This window comes from Cornus florida, unplaced genomic scaffold (assembly GCF_030987335.1).
Source record: "Cornus florida cultivar Cherokee Brave unplaced genomic scaffold, ASM3098733v1 CherokeeBrave_3.0.0_Hap2_Chr06, whole genome shotgun sequence".
NCBI lineage: Eukaryota > Viridiplantae > Streptophyta > Magnoliopsida > Cornales > Cornaceae > Cornus > Cornus florida.
In genome coordinates this window covers 57,987,388-58,011,472 of record NW_026775576.1, presented here as the reverse complement: position 1 = coordinate 58,011,472, position 24,085 = coordinate 57,987,388, and the positions used below count along the sequence as shown (strand labels likewise).

At 35.0% G+C, this 24,085-nt stretch overlaps 1 protein-coding gene across 2 annotated transcripts; it reads left to right on the top strand.

The window, feature by feature from the left end:
• Window positions 1-4,656: 4,656 nt before the first annotated feature.
• On the top strand, window positions 4,657-23,226 carry LOC132311601 (zinc finger CCCH domain-containing protein ZFN-like). Of its 2 annotated transcripts, none has more exons than XM_059809601.1 (7): window positions 4,657-4,948; window positions 5,930-6,087; window positions 6,981-7,043; window positions 11,153-11,272; window positions 16,785-17,078; window positions 21,217-21,546; window positions 22,680-23,226. In XM_059809601.1, the coding sequence occupies exons 1-7, from the start codon at window positions 4,885-4,887 to the stop codon at window positions 22,959-22,961; spliced, it is 1,311 nt and encodes a 436-aa protein (XP_059665584.1). In that variant the 5' UTR covers window positions 4,657-4,884; the 3' UTR covers window positions 22,962-23,226. The 2 variants fall into 2 exon arrangements, with proteins under 2 accessions (XP_059665584.1, XP_059665583.1); XM_059809600.1 differs by having other exon boundaries at window positions 21,205-21,546.
• Window positions 23,227-24,085: the final 859 nt, after the last annotated feature.

The following is a 24,085-nucleotide window of genomic DNA, read 5'->3' as shown; positions in this document are numbered from 1 at the left end:
AAATTGCTGAAATACTAAATACTCTTTTGCAATTATTAGGAATGGTTTTGAACTGTAAATTACTAACTATTATGTGTTTGTTGTAATTTACACAGATATGGAGGATTGTATGCACCGGTATGGGACGGTGACATACTAGGATGGCTTAGCTCAGAAACGCTAAGACCTACCCTATTGGAATAAGGGAATGGATTATAAATAAATCCTACTTATATTTATGCTAAGTCAAAGAAGCTGCACAAGCTGAATGACTAGCTGGATTACTTGTTATCTATGTTGAGTCAAAGAAGCTGCACAAGCTAAATGGCCAACTGGATTTCTTATGGATGGATAGGAACAGATTTTAAATATATTTTTATGGTACTACGATATGAGCTTGAGTTTCAGAGTCGTTGGTTAGGGCGCATATATGCAGTGAATGCGTAGCTGGCTATGATGGGTTGAGGTGTACCATGTTAGGTTTAGGTACTCATGCCCACCTTTAAGTGCATTTTTGCATGTTGCCTTTTATCCAGGTTGAGACCCCCTATATAGTCCAATGAATGTCCCTTAGTGTGGATATTTATATATATATATGGACTAGATAGCTATTATTGAGATATTTAGGGTGTATCTGCGTATCGGGTCATTGTATGGATTGCAGTTAGAATAGAATTTGCATGTAGGCCTGACCCACTCTTATTTTTACAGGTGTTCATCGGTTCCAGGCTTAGAACTTGATCGTGTTGAGCAGATACAGTCATTCACTCCACCGACGACGTAGGATTTTATTTTTATGGTTTAGCATTGGGTTCTTTAGTTGTTATTTTTCCAGTGTTGGAGTTTATTAGGGGTCCATCAGATGGATTCCCGAGTTGTATTAAAAATAGAGAAGTTGAATGTATCAGAATAATTCTTTATTTATAAAATTTATTCCAAGGTTTCAGTTTTTGGGATAATCGTTCTAGTTTCTTTTCAGCAAATTTTATTTATTCCTGTTTATCCTAATTGTATTCTGTGTTCATTTATTACTAATTGGTTTGATATCCTCGGGTAATTGGGCGTGGGCCTGGCTAACCCGCATCCGAAGATCCGGGGGTATCACAACTCCAAACCTCCAGATTTTTGTTTTCCTTATCAAAAGAACCTCCCATTAGCATGATAGAGTTGCCGGTCAGAGCGCAAAAACACATCAACGCTGAAGACACCATGAGTGCACGAAAGGAAGGAAATGACAAGAAGAGGCCAGCTCCTCTCGCCAGGGATGAAAATAATACCAAATATAAGAAATCGTTCTTCAGCCAGAGTGATAGCACATATCATGAGAATGACTCAGATGATTATACCGATTAGAAATTGTCTCACGGCTGGAATTAGCCTTATCAAGTCATTCACAATAAAAACTGGGGGCATCTTAGTTAATCATTTTAAATGGAGGGTAGCTCCATCACATGTTATTTTGTTTTTAATAATGATGGTCTTTAATAAAATTCCTTTTAGTTTATACGTGCAGTATCCCCGTACTATAAGGGATAGTAAATGAGTGTCCTGTATTATAAGGACCAGGGCTGAATGAATCCCGTAATCCGTATCCCCGTACTATAAGGGAATAGTAAATGAGTGTCCTGTATTACAAGGACCCGGGCTGAATGAATTCCGTCATCCATATCCCTGGACTATAGGGGATAAGTATCTTGTATTATCAGGCCCCGGGTTAAATGAATTCCGTAATCCATATCCCTGTAATATAAGGGATAATAAATGAATGTCATGTACTACAAGGACTTGGGTTGGATGAATCCCATAATTAATATCCCCTTACAATAAGGGATAGTAAATAAAAATAATTTATTAAAGAGGTGAGCTGAGTAAAACTCGTAAAGTTCAATCCCCTTACTAAAGGGACGAGCTGAGTAAAATTCGTAAAGTTCAATTCCCTTATTAAGGAGTGAAACTCGTATAATTTATTCCCTTATAAAAGGAAGAGTACTGTTCACTCGGGTAAAAAAAAAAAAAAAAAATTATTACTATTCATGAACAGTACTCGCGGGTACTGTTCATGCACAGTACCCGAGGGTATTGTTCATGCACAGTACCCGAGGGTATTGTTCCCTCGGGTGCCAAAAAAAAAAAACTCTGAGTTACTATTCACATGAATAGTGCCCGCGGGGTACTGTTCACGGGGGTGTTTTTTAAAAAAATTCCCTGAGTTACTATTTACGTGAAAGTACCCGCAGGTACTGTTCACCGGGGTTGAAAAAAAAAAAAAAAAAAGAAAAAAAGAAAAAGTATTTTTATTATTTATTACATTTCCAAAGCTAGACGTGCAAGCTTGGGATGGGGGGGCAACTGATAGGGAAAAATATAAACCTACCCTACCCTCGATAAGATTGATTAGATTTCATTATCAAGGATAATGAAATCAAATCTGACGTGGTTCAACAAGTAAGAATAATCCTACTATAACCGGAGGAGGTCAAAAGGATTAAATCATATCCCGACAAATCTGATAATAAATCTCCTATGATTTCGCACAAGCGGAAGATAAGGTCAACCATCGACATCAGCGGAACGATTTTGATTTCAATCGACAGCCATAAATAAGGCATCAAGCCATTAAAGAAGGTACGACGTAAAAAAACTATTATTAATCCCTGCCTTCTTTTTAGACCTCCGTGACTAATTTAATCGTTGGAGAGCTCTTGACAGGCACCACACTGGTGCTGTCAAGGTTCATCGATCTTCTCCTCTCTTCCTTGCAGGAAAACGGTATCATATCGGACTGCGCGAATTTTAGCCTCGACATCTATTATTACACATTTATATTAATTTAGTGTATGAAGCTCTTATCAGTTGTCTTTATAAAGTAAAAAATTTATATCATATTTAAAAAAAATTATATTATATTTGGAACTTTAACGTAAATGTTTACAAAAAAATCATATTATATTTGAAACTTTAACGTAAATGTTTAGTATTTTATATATTTTAAATTGTATTGAATCTCATTTTTTTTAAAAATAATTATAAAAATACTTCGCATTTTTCAAACATATCTGGATCATGTCCCATTTCTAACTCTAATTGTGTTCATATGGAATGGGTATAAGGTGAATTGGATATACAAGAGGAAAAAAAAAAAAAAATTTCACATATATAAGGCATTAGTATACCCTCTATAAATGAAAATCTTATGGGAGAAAAAACAAAAAAATGAAAATCTTACAAATCAGGTCGTAAATAATTATTTTTAGGGTAAAGTATAACCATATCCCCTGAGGTTTAGCAAAAAGATACTCAGATGAAACTTACCTGTTTTTGGACAAAGACACCCCCTAAAGGTTCAAAAATGAATAAAGACACCCCCTTTATATGAGAAATTGACCAAATTACCCTTTAACCATTTAAGAGACTTTTTTAACTTTATAATTTAATAAATTGGACCAATCTACCCTCATGAACAATTTATGTATAAAAAATAAGTAACCAAAAAAAAAAAAAACTTTATATTGTTCACTTTTTTTTTTTTTTTTTTTTGTTATTTACTTTATAAATGTCACAACTTCTTAAAAATGTAGACGTCTAAACTAATTATTTGATCCAATACATATATTTCAAATAAATTATATTTTGTTATTACTTCTTTTATTTTTCTTTTTTATTTTTAAATTAAAGATGTTTAATTATTTCATCTAAAAAAATTAAACCAATATCTTTTCCTTAAAAATAAAAAATATAATACCAGTATAACTTTTTGCATCTTAAATTATATATTAAATATTATGCATTTCCCAACATAAAAGGGAAAAAAATAATAATAAAACAAAGGGAAAAAAAATAATAAAACAAAGGGGAAAAAAAAAACAAAGGCATGCACAAAGTTAAGATACATAAAGTTATACTGGTACCTATTTTTTTTTTATTTATATTGGAAAATGCATAATATTTGATATATAATTTAAAATACATAAAGTTATACTGATACTATATTTTTTATTTTTAAGGAAAAGAGATTGGTTTAATTTTTTTAGATGAAAGGATTAAACATCTTAATTTTAAAATAAAAAAGATAAAGAAAAGAAGTAATAACAAAATATAATTTATTTAAAATATATGTATTAACTCAAAAAATCATTTTAAACGTCTACATTTTTAAGAAGTTGGGACATTTATAAAGTAAATAACAAAAAAAAAAAAAAAAGAAAAAAAGTGAACAATATAAAGTTTTTTTTTACTTTTTTTTTTTTTTATACATAAATTATTCATGAGGATAGATTCGTCTAATTTATTAAATTGTAAAATAAAAAAAGTCTCCTAAATGGTCAAAGAGTAATTTGGTCAAATTTTTACGTAAATGAGCGTCTTTGTCTATTTTTGAATCTTTAGAGGATATTTTTGTCTAAAAAATAGGTAAATTTTTTTTAGGTATTTTTTTTATCAAACCTAAAGGTGTGACTGTACTTTAACCTTATTATTTTTTTTAGTCCCGCTGTGTTCCATGTGTGATTGATTACATCACGTGACCAGAAGCCGAACACGCATGTTGAAAGGGCACGTGTCCCATAAGTACGGAGAGTAGTTGTGTTGGTGTACGTGAGCGAGTGAGGGAGGAACCGTCGTCGTTTTTGCTGAGACGCGGGTTAAAAAAACGAGTTACTATGACTGGAGTGTCCGGTGGGATGTTTGGCTTTTATTCGTGTTCTGCCTCGTTTGTGGAGAGGAGAGAAGAGCGCTTCCTCCGTCTTCCTGTTTCTCTCTCTAAAATTCTCTTTGCGTTTCTCTCTCTATATACACGTCTGATCGTCGTGGTGCCCGGAAACTGACGTTTTAAGGTGGGGACCAGCTCGCCGATGGGAATTCAGGCGAGGTTCACAACTGTTACGGATTGGTAATGGAGGTTTCCTGATGGAGCTTGATGCCAGAATTCCGATGTCCCGAGCAACCTCCTTGCCTCCTTCCATGAATGAAGGTCCCTGCTCTCTCTCTCTATCTCCCTCACTTTCTGCGTGTGTGTTATTTCTACAAATTTTTTTCAAATTTAGAGGTGCAATTTATTTTTATTGTTGTTGATTTCAAACACTGAATTGGTTATTTTTTATGCTGCATTTGGTTACGAATATGGTGAATTTGATCGCGCTGTGGTGAGTTGGTGTACTTTGATCAAGTGTGATGATTTAGTGCAATTCCGATCAGTTTGGTGAATTAGTTTAATTCTGATCACACTTTATCAATGTTTGTTTTAGCTAAATTTTCAATCTTTATACATTATGTTATTGTTTATTTATTTATTTATTTGTTTCGGGGCAATATATTGGGGTTTATTTTGATTTTTCATTGTTGCATTGTCTTAAATCCATCACATGCAATTGGAACTCTTTTGATGATGTACAATTCATATCACATATTTTTTTTCCCCTTTTATGGAAAATGCTTTACATTAAGTCAAATGGCATGGCAAGAGCAAATTTAAATAAATATGAAGGGGCTAGTATATATTTATTTTGTCAGTTCAGGTGTTCTTTGCAACTTTTCTCTTTGTATGACATTCTTGTTTATTTATTTGTTTTTCTCTATCTCAGTATCAATTGTGGTTACAATATGATTTTTGGTTTGTATACATTTATATCCCAAGAACCGATTGGTTTATTAATAGTTTTGTAGGAATGCAAAGGCCTTACAATTCTGTTCCCCAGCACCGTTGTTTTTGTTTTTTTTTTTTTCTTTTCTTTAGGGGATTGTATTTTACATGGTTGATTTCTTAATTGAAACAAAAGGAAAACTTCATCTCAAAGGTACAACTTAGGAAAAAAGGAAACAGATTTTATAGATTGATGAACCATCTTGCAGTGGAAATAAGAATATTTATATATATATAATGACAGTTTTATATCCAAACTATAATATTCAAATATGCTAAAGTTTTAAACTGACTACTTTGATGTTGTTTCAGATGCATTGTGGCAAATGAATTTGAGATCAAGCGAAACAATGGAATCTGGACCTTATCCTGTGCGCGGAGGAGAGCCAGATTGTTCTTATTACATCCGAACAGGCGTATGCAGGTTTGGGGCAACCTGCCGATTCAATCATCCTCCTAACAGGAAACTGGTAAAAGCTGCGGCTAGATTGGTCAACTTTAGGAATTAGAGTTTATAATAGACGGTTGAAATAGTGCCTCCATAGTGTCTCTACGTGCCAACTAAGTATGTACAATTATGTTTTTATAATCCTATAATACATAATTGAAGAGGCCTTGCACATTGTCAACTAGGCTTTAGTAACATGCACTTTGGAATCTTATAATTATGTTTTTACAGTCCTCTAATTTAGTTGAAGGGTTGATGCATGAACCTTTGCAATATGATCTGCATTCTTTCAGTGTGATTTTGTAGTCATAATTGACTTAACCTATAACAATAAAATATATTTCACATAATAAATCAATAAAATTTTCATAACATAATCCAACTTGGGGTTACCTCAACTTAAGGATAGTCTATTCTTCTATTCTTCAGCACTTCTCTTCTCTAGTTTTTTCTCCATCTTTGTATTTTATTTTTATTGTTACTGTATTTTATTGTCAAGTGCCTGTGAAAAACTTATAACCGCTTTACGGCATTGACACCATCAAGGATATTAGCATTGTAGTTTGGCTTTTAACTAATAATGTTTCTAAAGGTTCTTTTAATGATTCTTTCTGTCAATAATTGTCCTCAAATAGTTCATCTCATGAGAGAGAGAGAGAGAGAGTCACACTCTTACAGTCTTGAGTATGAATGTATTTGACTCTCAATCCGAGAGGAGCATAATTGTCATACAGAAGTGTATGCATACCCCCCTCACTGACTCCTGTGCTCGAAAGAATTACTTCTTTTGCTAGATTTTTTAATTCGAATTACAGTCTACTAAAACTTTTAGGTTGAAATTTCTTTAAGATTCATCACATTATTATTTTTTTGGTTTCGTTTTTGTTTTTTTTGTCCTGGGGATTGAATTATCAGGCTATTGCCACCACAAGGATGAAGGGAGAGTATCCAGAAAGAATAGGACAACCTGAATGTGAGGCATGTATTTATCTTCCACTCTACACTATAAACAGCAGTTTCATTGGTTTTGTATATCTGCTTTCTGTAGGCAAAAATGTACTGTTAGCATGAAGTATGTTATTTCCCTGTATAATTATATATCGAATTTTCCTGTTATAGACTATAGTTATATAATCATTAAGGTTTTTCATTTCATTTGCTTGATGACTAGTTCTCTTTTCCTTCTCTTTTTCTTTCTGGGGAGGGGGTGGCGGGAGTGGATTGCCAATAATAAGATAGTATTTTTTGGTAAGTAAAATTAATAAAATTATAATAGTACTTTTTAGTTAAATTAATAGCATTGCCTTAGAAAGTTAATTTACCACAATGTTAAGCTAGGGAATAGCGATACCAGATTTTGTAATAATATCGGTGCAGATTTTGAACTCATTATACCACGATCCCATTGGCAGTGTTTTAAATTTTTAAGTATTATTGGTCAATGAGTGATGCTAAGAACTTTTTCCCCTTCAATAAATTTGATGAGATGAAGCATCTTTGCGTTCATTTTGTATTCTAAGACATGCTTATAGCTAAGTTTGATGGCTGACCATATCACATATTGCAGCATGAAAATTACAATGGTTTCACATTAAAAAAATTAGACAAATAAATACAAAAATTGCTTCACGATTTTTGCTCAACTCTTGCATTTTGTTAAACCATTAACATCATTTGCTTTCAATATAATGAGAAAATGTTTGATAGTAGCACTGTCAAAGTCCTTGCCAACAAACGTGATGAATGTATTTGTTGGGGGCATGAATGTATTTGTTGTAAAAAGAAAAGTTCATTGCCAACACAAGTTACACGACAATAATATTTCCCATTACTAATGCCATTGTCGTCATGTCTGAGTTGAGTTGTCCCTGAGGGTGGTGGTACTTTGTAGCTTGTACCAGGAAAACTAGTACAGGAGAATTTTTTTAATCAAGTTTTATAAGTAGAAGGCAATAAGGTAAGTTCCTTTCTTCCACGTTATAGGAATTAGAATTATTGAAACATTTAGTTCGTATGTGAATAATATATAAAATTAGTGAAGGCAGACTTTGTAAACTTGAAGAAAACAGGGAAGTGCAATTAGGTTTTGTAGATTCTGAGGCTGTGAAATTCATTAACTGAATTATTTTTTTCCTAGTTAATTAACTGAATTCAAGTTAGGCATAAAGGAGAAAAATATTAAAATTGCAGTGACCAAACTACCTATATGAAAATGTATCTCACCTGGACGGGGAATGTGAAATGTCAATATCCCATATGGGACTACAATTGGTCAAGTGTCATGAGAACTGGAAGAAAAGACCTTTGATGCAAGCGCATTTTTTTTTTTTTTTTGTTTTTTTGATAAGTAAAAATATATTAGAAAAGCGTTCAAAAGGGGAACGCGTCCCTAATACACAAAGCGAAAAAAGAACCTAAGGACCAATAGAATGCAATAGATCAAATAAGTCATCAATCAAGGAGCAAACACTTCCTCTTACATAACAGAAAAGAGAACGAAGAATATGAATTTTTAAATCTGCTAGAGACAATTCCTTTCCTTCAAAATTTCTGTTATTTCTCTCTCTCCATATGCACCACCAAACACAGTGTGGAACTATCCTCCAATAATCACGGGCATGACCTTTGACTGGGCATCTTCTCCACGCGTTAATCAGTTGTATGACGTGATTAGGCATTACCCAATGTACGCAAAAAATGTTGAAAATGAGATTCCAACAATCGTATGCCACAGGACAATGCATAAGAATGTGATCCACGGACTCACCGTATGTTGTACATAGACAACACCAGTTAACAATGGTGTTATCTCTCTTTCTCAAATTATCCAACGTCAAAATTTTTCCCCAGGCGGCAGTCCAAACAAAGAATGCGACTCTAAATGAAGCTTTAGAGTGCCAAATAGACTTCCATGGGAAATCATGCCCAACGAAATTGGACAAGCACAGGAACATGGATCGGACACCATATCTACCATGAGTTGAAGGGACCCACAAAACATTATCACGGCCTCTGCCTGCATTCTTCTGGTTGTACAACAGTTCCAAAAAAACGCATGCTTCTTCCATCTCCCAATCCTGGAAAGAACGCCTAAAACGCACATCCCACGTAACCCCACTGCTATTAAGTTAATGGGAGTCAACTACGTAAGCGTGCTTATTTTCGGCGATACTGTAAAGTCTAGGAAAGGAATGAGACGACAAATGATCCCCACACCACAAATCTTCCCAGAATCGAACATGCCTACCATCACGAACCTTGAATCTAATGTGAGAGGAAAAAACATCCCACCCCTTCCGAATGAATTTCCACGCGCCAACGCCTCCCGTGAGAGTAACTGGACAGGAGGACCAGCCCCCACTCTCCACAAAACGACACGAGACAACCCTTCTCCACTGGCGATGACGTTCCCTACCGAATCTCCATAACCACTTTCCCAATAAAGCTCTATTAAAAGGGACTAGCTTTTGAATGCCTAAACTGCCAAATTTCAAAAGTTTGCATACTTGTTCCCATTTAACAAGATGATACTTAAACTCCTCTCCTCTTCCACCCCATAGAAAGTCCCTCAGAATTTTTTCAATCCTTTCAGCAACAGAGCATGGGATTTGAAACAAAGATAAAACGTAGGTGGGAAGGGACGAGAGAGTACTCTTAATAAGAGTGACCTTCCCCCCTTTCGAAAGATACTGTTTTTTCCATCTTGCCAATCTCTTGTCATACCTGTTAATCATTGGGTCCGAATTCCCAACTCTCCTAGAGGAAATTTCCAAAGGTAATCCCAAATAAGGAAGAGGAAAAGTACCCACTCCACACCAAGAACTGCAGCTAAGGATGAAATATCAGGAACATCCCCCGCAGGGACAAGCACACTCTTTCCAACATTGATCTTAAGCCTAGAAACCGCTTGGAAACAAACAAGAATGCACCTCAAATATCTGAGTTGGGAGACATCGGCATCACAAAAAACCAAGGTATCATCCGCAAATAACAAATGGGAAATCTCCATTTGATGTGCAACATCTCTACCGACTCTAAACCCCCTGATGTAACCCAAATCCTCCGCTCTTCTCATTAATCTGCTCAATCCCTCCATGACAATAAGGAATAAAAAAGACGATAAGGGGTCTCCTTGTCTCAATATGCAAAGTTGAAAGAAAAACTTTACTCGATAGGTACATATGTTTGTTAATGCAGAGAAAATCTGTTAACTAGATGCACCTTGCACTGTTTTAAGTTACACATTGGGTTAATTGGTTATTGGTTTACGCAGGAGAAAATCCTCACTGACTTATCTCTCTCATATACTCAACTGAAAACTTAGGCATTTATTTGTAGAGTTTCTAAGCTCAATTCCCTTTTAAACTAGTAGGATGAATTCTTATGGCTTAAGTTAATCCAAACACGAAATTTTCAAATGAGAAACTTAAAAAAAAAAGAAACCTAAATAAAATAGGAACTGTAGAGGCTGCTAGACTTCTCCTACTTATAATAGTAGCAGGACTTCAAAATTGGTACTTTGACTACTAAGACTTGACCAGACCTACTAGGGACCACATATAAGAGCCAGTAACATAAATTTAGAATTAGACTTACGGACCACTAGGATCACTACTACAGTCGTTGTCTTGCAATACTTTAAAATTATATAAACACTTTTAACTTTGACATTTTAGTGAAACATAAAGCGGCATATTAACCTAAAATAACATATTTTCCCAGTCTCTTTGACATTTGACTCAAGCTAAAACTTGATTGCACAAGGTCAAAGAGAGCTACATGTTCCAATATTTCCTTCTTCTTCTTCTTCTTCTTCTTCTTCTTTCTTCTTTATTTATTTTATTTTATATTATTGTACACTGCATCACTTGTTGTGTTCTGTTTTTTCTTTTTCTCCAAGAATTGTTTGTGGTATTTAGTTGTTCCTAAAACCTTCCATTAAAGGTTGCATTCAGCTTGGTTCGAATCCAGTTTGTGGTTTTGTGGAAGTTGGTCAATTTCTCAATCTTGATGCTTCTTATATTATGTCTAGGTGCTCTATTAAACATTTATTTATGACTAATCTTTTGCTTTGATCTATTCTCCAGTACTACTTGAAGACTGGAACATGCAAATTTGGAGACACATGCAAGTTTCACCATCCTAGAGACAACGCTGGAATTGCTGGAAGAGTTTCCCTAAATATTTTAGGCTATCCGATCCGACCGGTCCGAATTTATAGTTTTCCTTTTTCGTTTCTTTGAACTTATTTCTATGTTTTGAAAACAACTATTTTAACCTAATAGTAAAGCTGCCATAACTATAACTGTCAAGGTCTGACAGACAGAGTATAACGACCATAGGGTATCTGTGATAGTTACCGGAGCCATGATATGTTGTTTTGATCACCCAACAACTTTTCCTTAAATATACTGTTACACATGTTTTAATCCCACTAATTCTTGGTTTTTAATGATTTCTAATGATTTTGTTTAACTAATGGAGAAGCTTTAATATTGGGAATAGATTTTTACAATTAATTTTAAGTCACTGTCACTAATACTGATTTTATGTTCTCGTGGTTGCTTCTGATTAGTGGAATGGTTTGAAAATCTAGGCAGAAAAGGATTAGGCAGGAACTCTTCCTCGTAGTTTTGTGGCGGTTGAAGGTATACTGAAAGGCCCCGAGTATCTTATTCCTCATAGTTCTGTGGTGGTCGTTCAGCAGTTAAATGCTTGCACATCAGTGCCATTGGTATGAGTTTGAGTCTCTGAGCAACTATTTTATTAAATGCCAGAGGTCAGGTTTGTCTCGAGTCCTTTCTTCCCTTACCCAGTTGTAGGGGGACCAGAATTGGGTAATGTCTCTGTAGTTCCATGGTGTTTGAGGGTAATACTGAGAGGCCTTAGGTGTTTAGGGTGATACCGAACTTGAGGGTGGTAACTCTATGCTTCACGCGCATGACCATAACCGTAAGACAGGTGGTATTTTGGTTGATTATTTTGACTAGTATTACCCTGAGTCCTGACATGGATCATACTGCAATTGCTAATTCCAAATTCCCAAAGTTCTTACGCAACAGCAGCTGAGGAGTCTTCAGATGATTATTGCTGTTGCTGACTGTGTCTCCTTTACGTGGTTGCACGGACTCTAGTACTAGCACTGAGATAGACGGAAGTCTTGAACAAGTTCTTCGATCTTGTAATATTCTTGAACAGCCCGAGTCTATAATCTCTTCAATATTCAGTCTGCTAGTACTACCTAAAGGCACAATACCATTACCATGACTTTACCCTTCTCCATTGCAGTTGCTATCTCCATTGACATGCCCATTAATAAACAGTTACATAAAAGGTACTCATAAAAAGTATAAAATGTAAAATAATTTAACAACTAAATAAGTAAAATAGAAAATATAAAATACATAACAGTAGCATGCAAATAATGATATAGTTGGAAAATCCACTTTATCATTGGTCTCCAGCACTCGAAGTAATAATGAGAATCTTTTTGAATTGCCAATATAGCACAATCAATAGCTTCAAACCTTTTGTGGGCTTCTTATCCCCATCAATCAACCATAAGACCTTCACTAGTGTCACTTCTGAACTTGTAACCTTCGATAAGAAGTTCTTTCCTAAAGTGATCTTCCTCACATCATGAAGTGGACAATTCTTCTCCTTCCACCTCGTGAAATTATTTCAGTATTCAGCCATTAACATATTTCAGATTTTTTCACTCTCGATTAGTGGGGACCACACTGGATAATGATGCTTATGAAATTATTTGCGAAGCAATTCTCTACCATCTGTGCATCTGTAAACTTTTCTCCATCAAGTTTGAAACAAAAATATAATTCTAAAGTAAATTAGTTATTGATTTCAAACCTTTGTCATGCTTTTTATTTATTTATTTATTATTATTAGCCATGTCATGGTGCCTGATTTTAGTGCCATCATGCTGTACAATTCAAGTTCTTCTTCTTCTTCTAAAAAAAAAATTTCCCCTCAGCTCAAGTGTAGTCTCATTATCAGTCACCTCTTGCACCATGTATTATGCTCCTCATCGACAGCAATGTCTAGCAATTGAAAATAATACTCTGCAATCCTTCTTTCACATTGAAGGCATCAAATGACTTACAGAGCATGGTATTTCTGGTAGAGTATAAGAAATTAATTATGTGTTTCTTAGTGGGGCTGCTCTAACCATAACCCATGGTGAGATCTCTCTCTATGCCCTCGAATGATTTTATTCACTTCGTCATTGCAGCATATTCTTTAGGCAAGCAAACTCTTGAGGCCTTGTAAGCATTAGGTCCCTCCACTTATTCTTCTACTTTGGCAGCAATACAAGTTGGCTGCATTCATGCAGAATCTACTACATGAGAAGGTATATGATTAACGAGTACAAACTTTGACACTACATCCTGCAACTTCTGTCTCATAGTTATTTTGTATTGCTTTGAGCCCTTACTCTTTTGGAGAACTGGAGCAATTCTGTGCAACATAGCTTGAGAGATCTGGATTAGTTCACTAAAAGCCACTCCCACCAGCATTATGAATAGTATCTGTTCAACTTAACCAAGATGCGATCCTCCAAATCTACCTTGCCTTTGCCCATGCTTACTACCGTTATCCCTGGCCCTGCACCTTAAATTGCAAGGAGCTGAACTGTCTCCTGCTTGATATTCAGAATGGCTTCCACTAGTTATTTTGAACTGTTGTCTATACTCCCTTCTTGTACCATTAAACTTTTCTTTTGGATCATAATTATCCATGGATATGAATCAACCTCATCTTGTAAATTAACAAAGTCTCCTTGATGATCATCACCACCACCTATGCCCCTCTCAATTGAGCCTTTAAGATACTCCATCATCTGTTCCTTACCTTCTCTTAGAACATGTCCATATGGTGCCCCCATTGCCTCTCCAATTTGCAAATTTTCCATTAAACATGTTATTGTATCTTTAGTGATCCTCTCAAAAAAATTAAAAACCACCTTCTATCCATTATGGTTGCAAATTCAACTAATACTTTCCTTTTAATTGGTCCCCACTTCACCATTGTGTCACTTTCTGCATTCTCTGTAATAAATCACATCATCTAAGTAAATCATGAAAATCAATTAGAGATTGAATATTGACAGTTTGATAACATAATTATCATGTATTATTAAGTAACTACATAGTCTATATTTAGTTATATTATATTGCAACTAGAAACATAATATAGTGTTACTGGGGACATGCATTCACATAAATTAGAACCATTTTTAGTTATAGATTTTAAGCATATACAGTAACATATTCTAAACATAATATAGTAATTTGTTACTGTTAGAAACAGTAAACACGAAGATCCAACGAAAGCAATTAAAGCAATCACACACAAACACAAGATATAATGTGGTTCAACACAAACCGGCCTACATCTACTGATGAGAAGCGATGCTACTATGATTCAATAGAGTACCACACCGGCCTACATCCACTGATGAGAAGAGATGCTAATATGATTCAATAGAGTACCATCACCACGTACATGCCTTTTCACCATGTACCACTCTACAAGCTTATCCCCTCGCTACCACTGTCATTGGTGTTTTTCCTACTCTACTAACCATTAACTATCTCTACCCTCAACCCCCTCGCGAGACTATATATCTCTCAATTTCATAAGTCTCATTCGTTCCCGAATGGGTGGTGCCGCCCTCATTGCAGTCGGACCGTCCTGTCTCTGATACCAAGTAGAAATACAATAAATCTCTCATTTATAGCTCTAGTATTTATAGATAAAAAGAGCACATGCTCATATTACAAAAAGGAAATTAAATCGAATCTAAATCAAATCATATTCTTGGCATATTCTAAGCTATGATTCGTGGCTATCAAATCTCTGCAAATACGGTAAGTCATTTCATAAATCATGGCTATCATATCTGCTAACATTTATAGAGTTACAAACCCATTTTCTTGTTGGACAAGGATTACAATTCCTTGGAGCCCAAGACTTGCCAAACAAGAAATTACCTAATTAAATACAACTCTAAAATAGAAACCTAATTAGACTAAGAATTTGAGATAAAACTCCCAACAGTTGAACTATATATAATATAATAAAATAAATCATATTAATATGATCAGAAAAATTGAAATCAGCAAAAGAAAATCAAATCAGAAAATTGAAGAATATCATCTGAATTCTAAGAACAAAAGAAAACAAAAACTATATAATTTACAACTTACAAGAAGTATAAATCACAAAGAAAGAAAAAATTCAGTTAGATGTTATGATGTATATAGCTTATTCCTTGAAGGGTAATTCGAAGTAAGATGATAGATTTGTTATTGGAAGATTACTGGAAGATTTGGAATAAGATCTGTTTAAATCTCTCAAGATCTGACACCAAATAACAAATTTAGGTACGATCTAACATAAAAGTGAGTGAAAATGAAAAAAGTAAAAGTCAATTGAATGAAATGTCCCAAGTTTTGATATAAGATATGAGCTTAGATCTTGTTTATTGTAAGTTGGAAAGTAGATCTACATATATAATGTGTCATTGGAGATTAGAAAAACTAATTTAAAGAAAAAAAGTGAAAAAAGAAAAAGAAAAAGAAAAAGAAATAGGGGAGGAGGGTGGGGGTGGGTTATGGTACTGTCTCTTGCCCTTTAATGGTCAGTACCGTGATATAACGGCCCTTATAGCTGTCATTCCTGATGGACCATTATAACGGTTGGTAACTGTATCGCCTTGCATTATTGCTGTTACTTCAAGCACTGATACAATCTGCTCATCAAGCTGTTGCACATCCTAATCATATTTCCTCTGCATTTTACTTTTGTTCTTTCTTATTTCTTACAAATGTGATATATTGGTTGGATGCAATATAACTTTAGTTCACCGCATACATGACAAAACAATGAACTCTTAAAGAAGACAGACAGACACAAGAAGGACATGAATGAATGAATCCATGTCCTTGTCTTATTGTTGTATTATCTGACTAAGCACTAAACTTTGATTTACTCTAGGATCAAATTCCACATGTTTTTGATACTTGAGGCAAGGCTTGATAACAATAAGACTAATAAATAATGACTTAATTGACCAATTTTTAATCTGGGAGAATCCGCAGTTCATGTATAATAGCATATCGAGATGCAATAGAGAATGTAAAATAATAGAAAAGGAAAATTTGTTTAAATTTATACTTTTGTTATGGAGAAATACATAATTTATCTATATTTAATTAAAATAACTGTGTTTTGACTTATCCTTTGCCATGTGAAATCCATGCTTGCATATTTGGCAAGTATCCGAACTAATTTATTTTAAAATTCTAAATTGTGGGCACATGTCCAATTTGCATCTAGCTGTACCACTGCATATCATGTGTGTAATGTGATCGATTTTACTTCATTACTGTCCATGCTTCTTAGGTTAAAAAAGTTTTTGTTAGAGGATATAAATACGTAAGTTATACCCTCTCTAACAATTTAAACATTTAGAATATAGTAGTATATAAATACTTAAGAGTATCCTGAATTCGAACCTCATCATTACCTTAATAATTATATAATTCATACACGTTTTGGCCCACTCATGTTAAAGAGTCTAGCCGTATGCGAGGGGCATGTTAATGGATGTATTACTCCCTCACAGTTTAAGCTTTTAGAGTATATGGTAGTTAATAATTTCATATTGATTTTTTACGCCTCGTGTACTTACTGCAGAATGAGACTGAATGTGCTTATTATTTGAGAACTGGGCAATGCAACTTTGGGATCACTTGCAAATTTCATCACCCTCAACCATCTGATATGATGGTCTCATTGCGTGGCTCACCAGTTTATCCTCCTGTCCATTCTCCCACAACTGGTCAGCAATCATATCCTGGAGGAATGACAAACTGGCCCTTGTCGAGAGCATCTTTTATTCCCAGCCCGCGCTGGCAAGGCCCTTCAAATTATGCGCAATTGATTCTACCTCAGGGAGTGGTGTCAGTCCCAGGATGGAATGCACCTCGTGTAAGCAACTAAGCATTTCTTTACTCTTTTGTTCTGAAAATTTCAACGATGTTCCTCACCTGATTGCTTGGTGGGAACAGGCTTCCTTTAAAAGATCCTTTAGAATGGAAAAAAGTTAAATGAACAATGGCTGTAGTGGCTGAAAAATTCTGCTATAATTATCTCTCAAGTGTACAAAGAGTACTGTGTTTTGTTGTGGTTTGGAAATGTGTCACAAAATCTCCTTCATACTCTGAACATGCCCATCTATAAAAATTACCTTAGCAGTCAGCATGTGCAATTTCCCAATTATATTAGGTTCTGTGTCTGTATGGGTATGACAGAGGGTGATTTCTCCTCTGTTGCTCTTAATGCTGATTTATTGAATAAGTGCGTTCCTTTTTTATTTTCTTCCTTTATGGACTGATATTTACCTTTTATTCATCCTATAAAGCTGTCTGCTTAGCATACTTGGATCCCAGAATAATTGCTTTACTAGTTTTGCTTTTGTTGACACATGAAATAACCTATCTGAAAAAGTAGATAATCTCGAAGATAAAATAGAAAGAAAAAGATTGGGGTAATAGTGGGTTTGTAAATGTTTTGGGGTGTGTGGCTCTGCTTACCCAAAAAAAAAAAAAAAAAAAAAGGAAAGAAAAGAAAAGAAAGAAAAAGAAAAAAGATTGACTAGAGTTTTTAAGAACTTGGCAAAACTACCTTTTTGGCCCTGTTTGGGTAGCTTGAAATATATTTAGGAGTATATTAGGTGGGATGGGATCTGTAAATCTATGAGAGGACTTTGCATTGATGCATCAGGTGTTGAACCTAGAATAAAGTTGGTGAGCTGGGAAGCATGCTTACTTAAGGGATTTGGTGATGGTGTGTGTTGATTGTGATATGGTTGTAATAAGGTGCTGATGGTGGTGTTCTGTGGCAGTGTAATTGGTGCTGGTGGTTGCTTTGACGAATCGGTTTAACACATTGAACCTATTAAGGAATTTGGATTGCTTTATGCTTTTATTTTTTGAGTCTAGGGATTGATTTCTGGGTATTTTGGTCCCAAACATTAGAACTGACTTAATATTGCACTTGATACTCAATGATACCAATTCCAGATACCACTGCGTAGGTTAAAATGAGCTGTTTTGCAACTACTTTGATTTTGTCTAATTTAGGAATAATTCTGGAAGTTTTGGAAATTACACATCCAAAGCTATAAAAATGAGAAATGTTAGAATTGCCTGTTCACAGAGTGATACCCTCAAATTATCAACATTTACCTTGAGCTAAAATCCATGTGTTACTTGCATAGCTGAGGTATTTATATTGCTTGTAATATGATATTGGGTAAATTACCCTGACCTTCCCTGAGGTTTTCGTTTATTACCCTTGGCTTAAAGTTTTGCAAAAGTAACTCTTAACACCCGTCAGACTTGAGAATAGTTAAAAAAGGGTTAAGTTTTGTTGTACAATTACCAAAATATCCCCATTTTTAATGTATGGGTGCAAGACTTCCTGCTGATGTAAGCCATCAAAATTAAATGACCGATCAACCCTTGCACTCCCACTCCACCACTGCTGCTCTCTCCACCAGTGGCTCCTCTCTCTCCAGCACCACCACCTTACACCCCCATCTCTATCTTTCTCTCTCTCTCTTCCCTGCACATCGGCACCATCAATGCATTCCCCCCTTTCCTCTCTCCCCACCATGGCACCGCCCCTCTCTCTTCCCTGAGGTTTTCGTTTATTACCCTTGACTTAAAGTTTTGCAAAAGTAACTCTAACACCCGTCAGACTTGAGAATAGTTAAAAAAGGGTTAAGTTTTGTTGTACAATTACCAAAATATCCCCATTTTTAATGTATGGGTGCAAGACTTCCTGCTGATGTAAGCCATCAAAATTAAATGACCGATCAACCCTTGCACTCCCACTCCACCACTGCTGCTCTCTCCACCAGTGGCTCCTCTCTCTCCAGCACCACCACCTTACACCCCCATCTCTATCTTTCTTTCTCTCTCTTCCCTGCACATCGGCACCATCAATGCATTCCCCCCTTTCCTCTCTCCCCACCATGGCACCGCCCCTCTCTCCCCCAACACATCGCCACTCCCATCCTTCCATCTCAATAATTAATTATTTTTTTATTCTCCAGTTTAATTCTTCAACAATCTCCACTGCAATGAATTTGACATTTACCCAATTCATCAAACATTCAATTGGGTGCATCATTTCAAACACAACCAAATACCAATTGATTGTGATAGTCCCAAATTGTATGGAGAGAGAGAAGAAAGAATTTGTGGGTACAGAATCAAAGTAGAAGATGACATGAATGACACGCATTTGAGATATATATATATATATATATATATACATATATATCTCCATGGTTCACATACACATAAGTTTGAGAGAGAGAGAAGGGAGAGTTATTGGATATAACAAACCCTCAACAAACCCATTGTTGAGCCATCGTTTGTTTTTCTTTTAATCAATCTTCTGTAATAAACTTCAGTTTAAAAGGAAGAGACATGTGAGAAAGAGAATTCAGATTGTGTTTGATTTAGGGCTAGGGTTTGATGATGGAATGAATTGGTGGTGGCAAGTTGTGGTGATCTGTATATATATATATATGTATTTACAAGTTGTTGATGAATAATTATAGGAAGTTTGTTGGAATTAATTGGTGATGCTGTGAGAGAGAAGCAAAGGCTGTGATGGTGCTGTGGAGTGACAAAGAGGTTGGAGTGGCGGTGATAGTGGAAGGATGGTGGCGGTGTGGCCTTGTGAGAGCGAGGGGTAGATCCGGCAATATGGTGGAGATGGTGGCAGTCTAGAGAGAGGAGTTGAGATGGCAATACGGTGGAGATATTGCCAAAGGCAAGCAAGTGGTAGCGTTGATTGCATACGACATATGTATATGTATATGTATATATATATTCTTCAGTGTGTATATATGTATATGTAATTTGTATATTAAATATACTTTTAATAGAATAAATGAAATAATTTAATTCTCATATATATATATATATATATATATATATATTTAAAAATTCTGTAAATTATAAAGTTTAAAAAATTGAACCTTTCGAAAAAAAAGTTTAAAAACTTAAATGTATATTTATATGCATAAATATTGAATAAGTATCTTTAATTTTTTAATATTTTTATATTATGTAAATATTATCAATTGATAAGTATATTAAGTTTACCCCTTCTGTAAAATGTTGCGGCTAGGGATAGTTTTGTCTAATTACTAATGACACTAATGGTGATTTCATTTGATGTATGAGGTTAATTTTGTAAATGTGCTGCATATGAGGGTAGTTTTGTCATTTAAAATTTCTGTTTGACTTGACTTTAACGAGGATGACGGTCAATTCATGGCAGGGGTGGTCAGGGTTAAGTCAACCAAACGTCAAGGGAGGTTGACCAAGATATTTTTAAAATGTTAATCTATAGGTAATAAACGAAAACATCAAGGGAGGTCAAGGTAATTTACCCTATGATATTTTAGAAAATTTGCACCTCTAGGCTGCATTTTTAAACTTTTAAAAGAACTGTTTTTCTATTTATAGAAAATAGAGAAAAAGTTTTAAAGTCAATAGAAATTTGGATTTGGTGTTATTCATTTCTTTAAAAACAAAAATACAACATTTTTCATTTTTCAGAATTATATATATTTTTTGATATTTATAGAAAGATATCTGAATATGGAGAACCTAATTTTTAAGATCGATATATTTTTCATGAATTAAAAAGTTCTTTTGTTTAATGCGCCAAAATGGACTTAAATGATTTGAATTCTTCAATTTTCGTTTTGTATTTACCAAAACATATTTTGATTGTGAAAACTGAAAATATTGAAACATTTTTTTTTTTCTATAAATAAAAACATAAAAAAGTAAATACATGCAAATTTTACAGAATTATGAAAATTTATGGGATTGGTGCAATATTTAATAATAAATTATTTTCATTCAAGTAAAATATTACACGCCATGCTATTTTACACTAGTTTATTATCCCCAAAGGGTTCTGTTGGGTCATCTGTGTTTTTGGCTGGATTAAAATGCCCTGTGAAATTTTTAATAAATATATTTAGTACTGGATTTGTTATTATACCTTTTGATATGCAATTTAGATTTCTTTCCAGGGACAACTGGGTTCAGTTTCATCTTCAGAGAGCCAGCAGCAAACAATGGGAAATAGTCAGATTTACAGAACTTCACGCCAGGGTGAAGCAGCAAATGCAGGACCCCAAGGGAATATTTCTCTCTACCGTTCTGGCTCTGTACCTGTAGGATATTATGCACTGCAGAGGGAGAATGTATTTCCTGAGAGACCTGGCCAACCTGAATGCCAATTTTACATGAAGACTGGAGATTGTAAGTTCGGTGCTGTTTGTCGGTTCCATCATCCGAGAGAAAGACTAATACCTCCTCCAGACTGTGTCTTGAGTCCACTCGGACTTCCTTTACGTCCGGTGAGTTTCTTCAATATTAAGTTCATCTCTTTATCTGCTATCGGTGCCTCATATCGCCTCAAGTGTGATTTATTCTGTCTTACCAGTTTTGAAGTATTCTTTACTTCAGGGTATTTGGTCTTTTTACTTGAGCCTTGCAAATAAATACCTCAACAATTTTTATGTTATGTATGGACTTTTATCCCAAAATTGGTCAGAACCTTATTTGCCTGAATTAAAATTTTCATTCGTGTTATGTTAATGATTTAATTTTCTTTTTTATTTTGTTTCCGTGTGGCGCATTTATTGCATTTACACAGCTGAGTTGCCTACTAATCTCATTTTGTTTTTGTACTCATGTTATCATGTTCACTGGATAATTTGGATCATTGAACCTATGCATATATATGTATACATAAAGGCCATTACACAGTGTTGATTCTGCCTATGTGGCCATCCTGAGTGGGACCTAACCTTTAGAATTGTTTTGCAAAAAGTGCTTTCCCTTAGACTTGAAATCCGTTCTCACGCTTGTCAGCTGGAGCTTTTACCATTAATATATACTTATATGTACATTGAAACTAGAAATATTCCTCATATTTAGGGGACACAAGCATTATTTATGGATCTACTCTACAAGAAATCATTTTCATACAAAAAGGTCACCAATCTTTTGTGAGCAGAACCATAAACCATATTCATAGGGATGTTTATCTGGTGTTGCACTTTCCCTTTTATTTTTTATTTTTTAAACAAATGTAATCGACTCAATTAGTCTTATGGTATTAGTTAAAAACACATTTAAAGATGTTTGTTTTTTTTTTTTTTTTTAGATTACTACTACTAAATTCATTCCAACATAGGATTTCAGATTTACTACCTGCTCTTGATGCCTCTTATTCTCTTTGGAATTAAAAGCAAACCTGCTCGTTTTTGGCAGTGTGGTATAGATGTTGCTCAAGCAGAAATTAGTGGAAAGGGGGTTTTGGGGGTGCATCTTTTTTTCTCTCCCGTAATTGTTGTTGTGGTTTGGGGTGGGAACATGCATTGATGCTACCTGAATGCATTAGTGTCGCAACTTTGATTTTTTTGTGTGGAAGATTTTCTGTTTTACTCATTGATTAATTGACAAGTTGGTTTTCATATTTTGACAGGGAGAGTCATTGTGCATTTTTTATACTCGTTATGGTATCTGCAAATTTGGTCAAAATTGCAAATTTGACCACCCTATGGGAGTTTTTGCATACAATCTATCACCATCACCTTCAGCTGACAGCCCGGTTGTTGGCCGGTTGTTGGGGTCATCATCAGGAATTGGTGCATTAACTTTTTCAGAAGGGCGTGTTGAAGCAGCCTCGGCAAAGCCTAGGCTACTTTCACTGTCAGAGTCAAGGCAGATGCTTCCTGGTGATAATGACATTGACACAGAGGAATGACTGTTCCCTCAATAATTGGCCAGTTATCTCCTTTTTCTCAATCTCCTGGAGGATGAGCAAGAGTTTTATTTAAATTGATTTCCCTTTGCTGGAGATGTACAGTATTCATGTTAAAAGTCAAATCTCTTCCTAAACTGCATTCAGTTGAGAGGCTTGATTCCTCTTAACTTCGCATTGTATAATTTTGCAAATTTTATTTCATTTGGTAAAACACAATGTGAAAATTTGATCTGTTCTAAATGTCCATTTTTCTGGTTTACATGGATCTTTGGTAATTTATACAGTTACTCTGGTTTATAATCCTAATTTAGCTTCCTGCTTTTATTTCTTATGGCAGACTTTATTCTGCCCTCCTTGCATATGTTTACCCCTACTGCTACTTACTACCGGTAGGCAGTAGTATTGCTTCTATTAACTACCACCACCGCTCCTACTAATATGTATAATACAAGTACTATTAGCCTGACTTCTGTGGGAGCTTTTTAGTTGTAACTGTTATTTTGTCATCTCCAGTTGACCCTGCCCAACTCTTGATCCTGCCCAACTCTTGATCTTTTTGATATATAGATTTTCCATTGCAGAGCTCCATATGAGCCAACTCTTGGTGACCGACAGATATTGATGCAGAAGAATGAAGCAGGTAGATCTGGTTTGACTTATTGTTCATTCTGGGTCAATTTTCTCAAACCTTACAAACCTCAGAACTGATCTTTGTATTTTCTCGATAAGTAGCCCTCCTCAATGCAATTTTGCGAGTTGCTTGGTGTAGTCAAATCTGAAATTGCTTCCAAAGAATTTGGTTTGATGATTTTTATGTTGCAAAGTGAAAGATTCCAATATTGGTCTTTCCTGCAGGCTTTCAGAAATGGCAGATAGTGAGATGTGTTAATCAGTCACACCAGTCTTCTGCAATCATCACCGAAGAAATTACGGCAGGTATCATGAGAAAGAAAAGTAAGGTGCTTTCTTCTTTTTTCTTTGAGTAAGAATTGTACCTGTTTGGAACTTGTTAGAATTTTTACTTATTTAGGAACCAGGGATTCTTTTTTTTTGTGTTGGGCAGGTTTTGCCATTTCTTATAGCCTGTTTGATGTATATTATTAGTGGTTCTAAATGCTTCTATG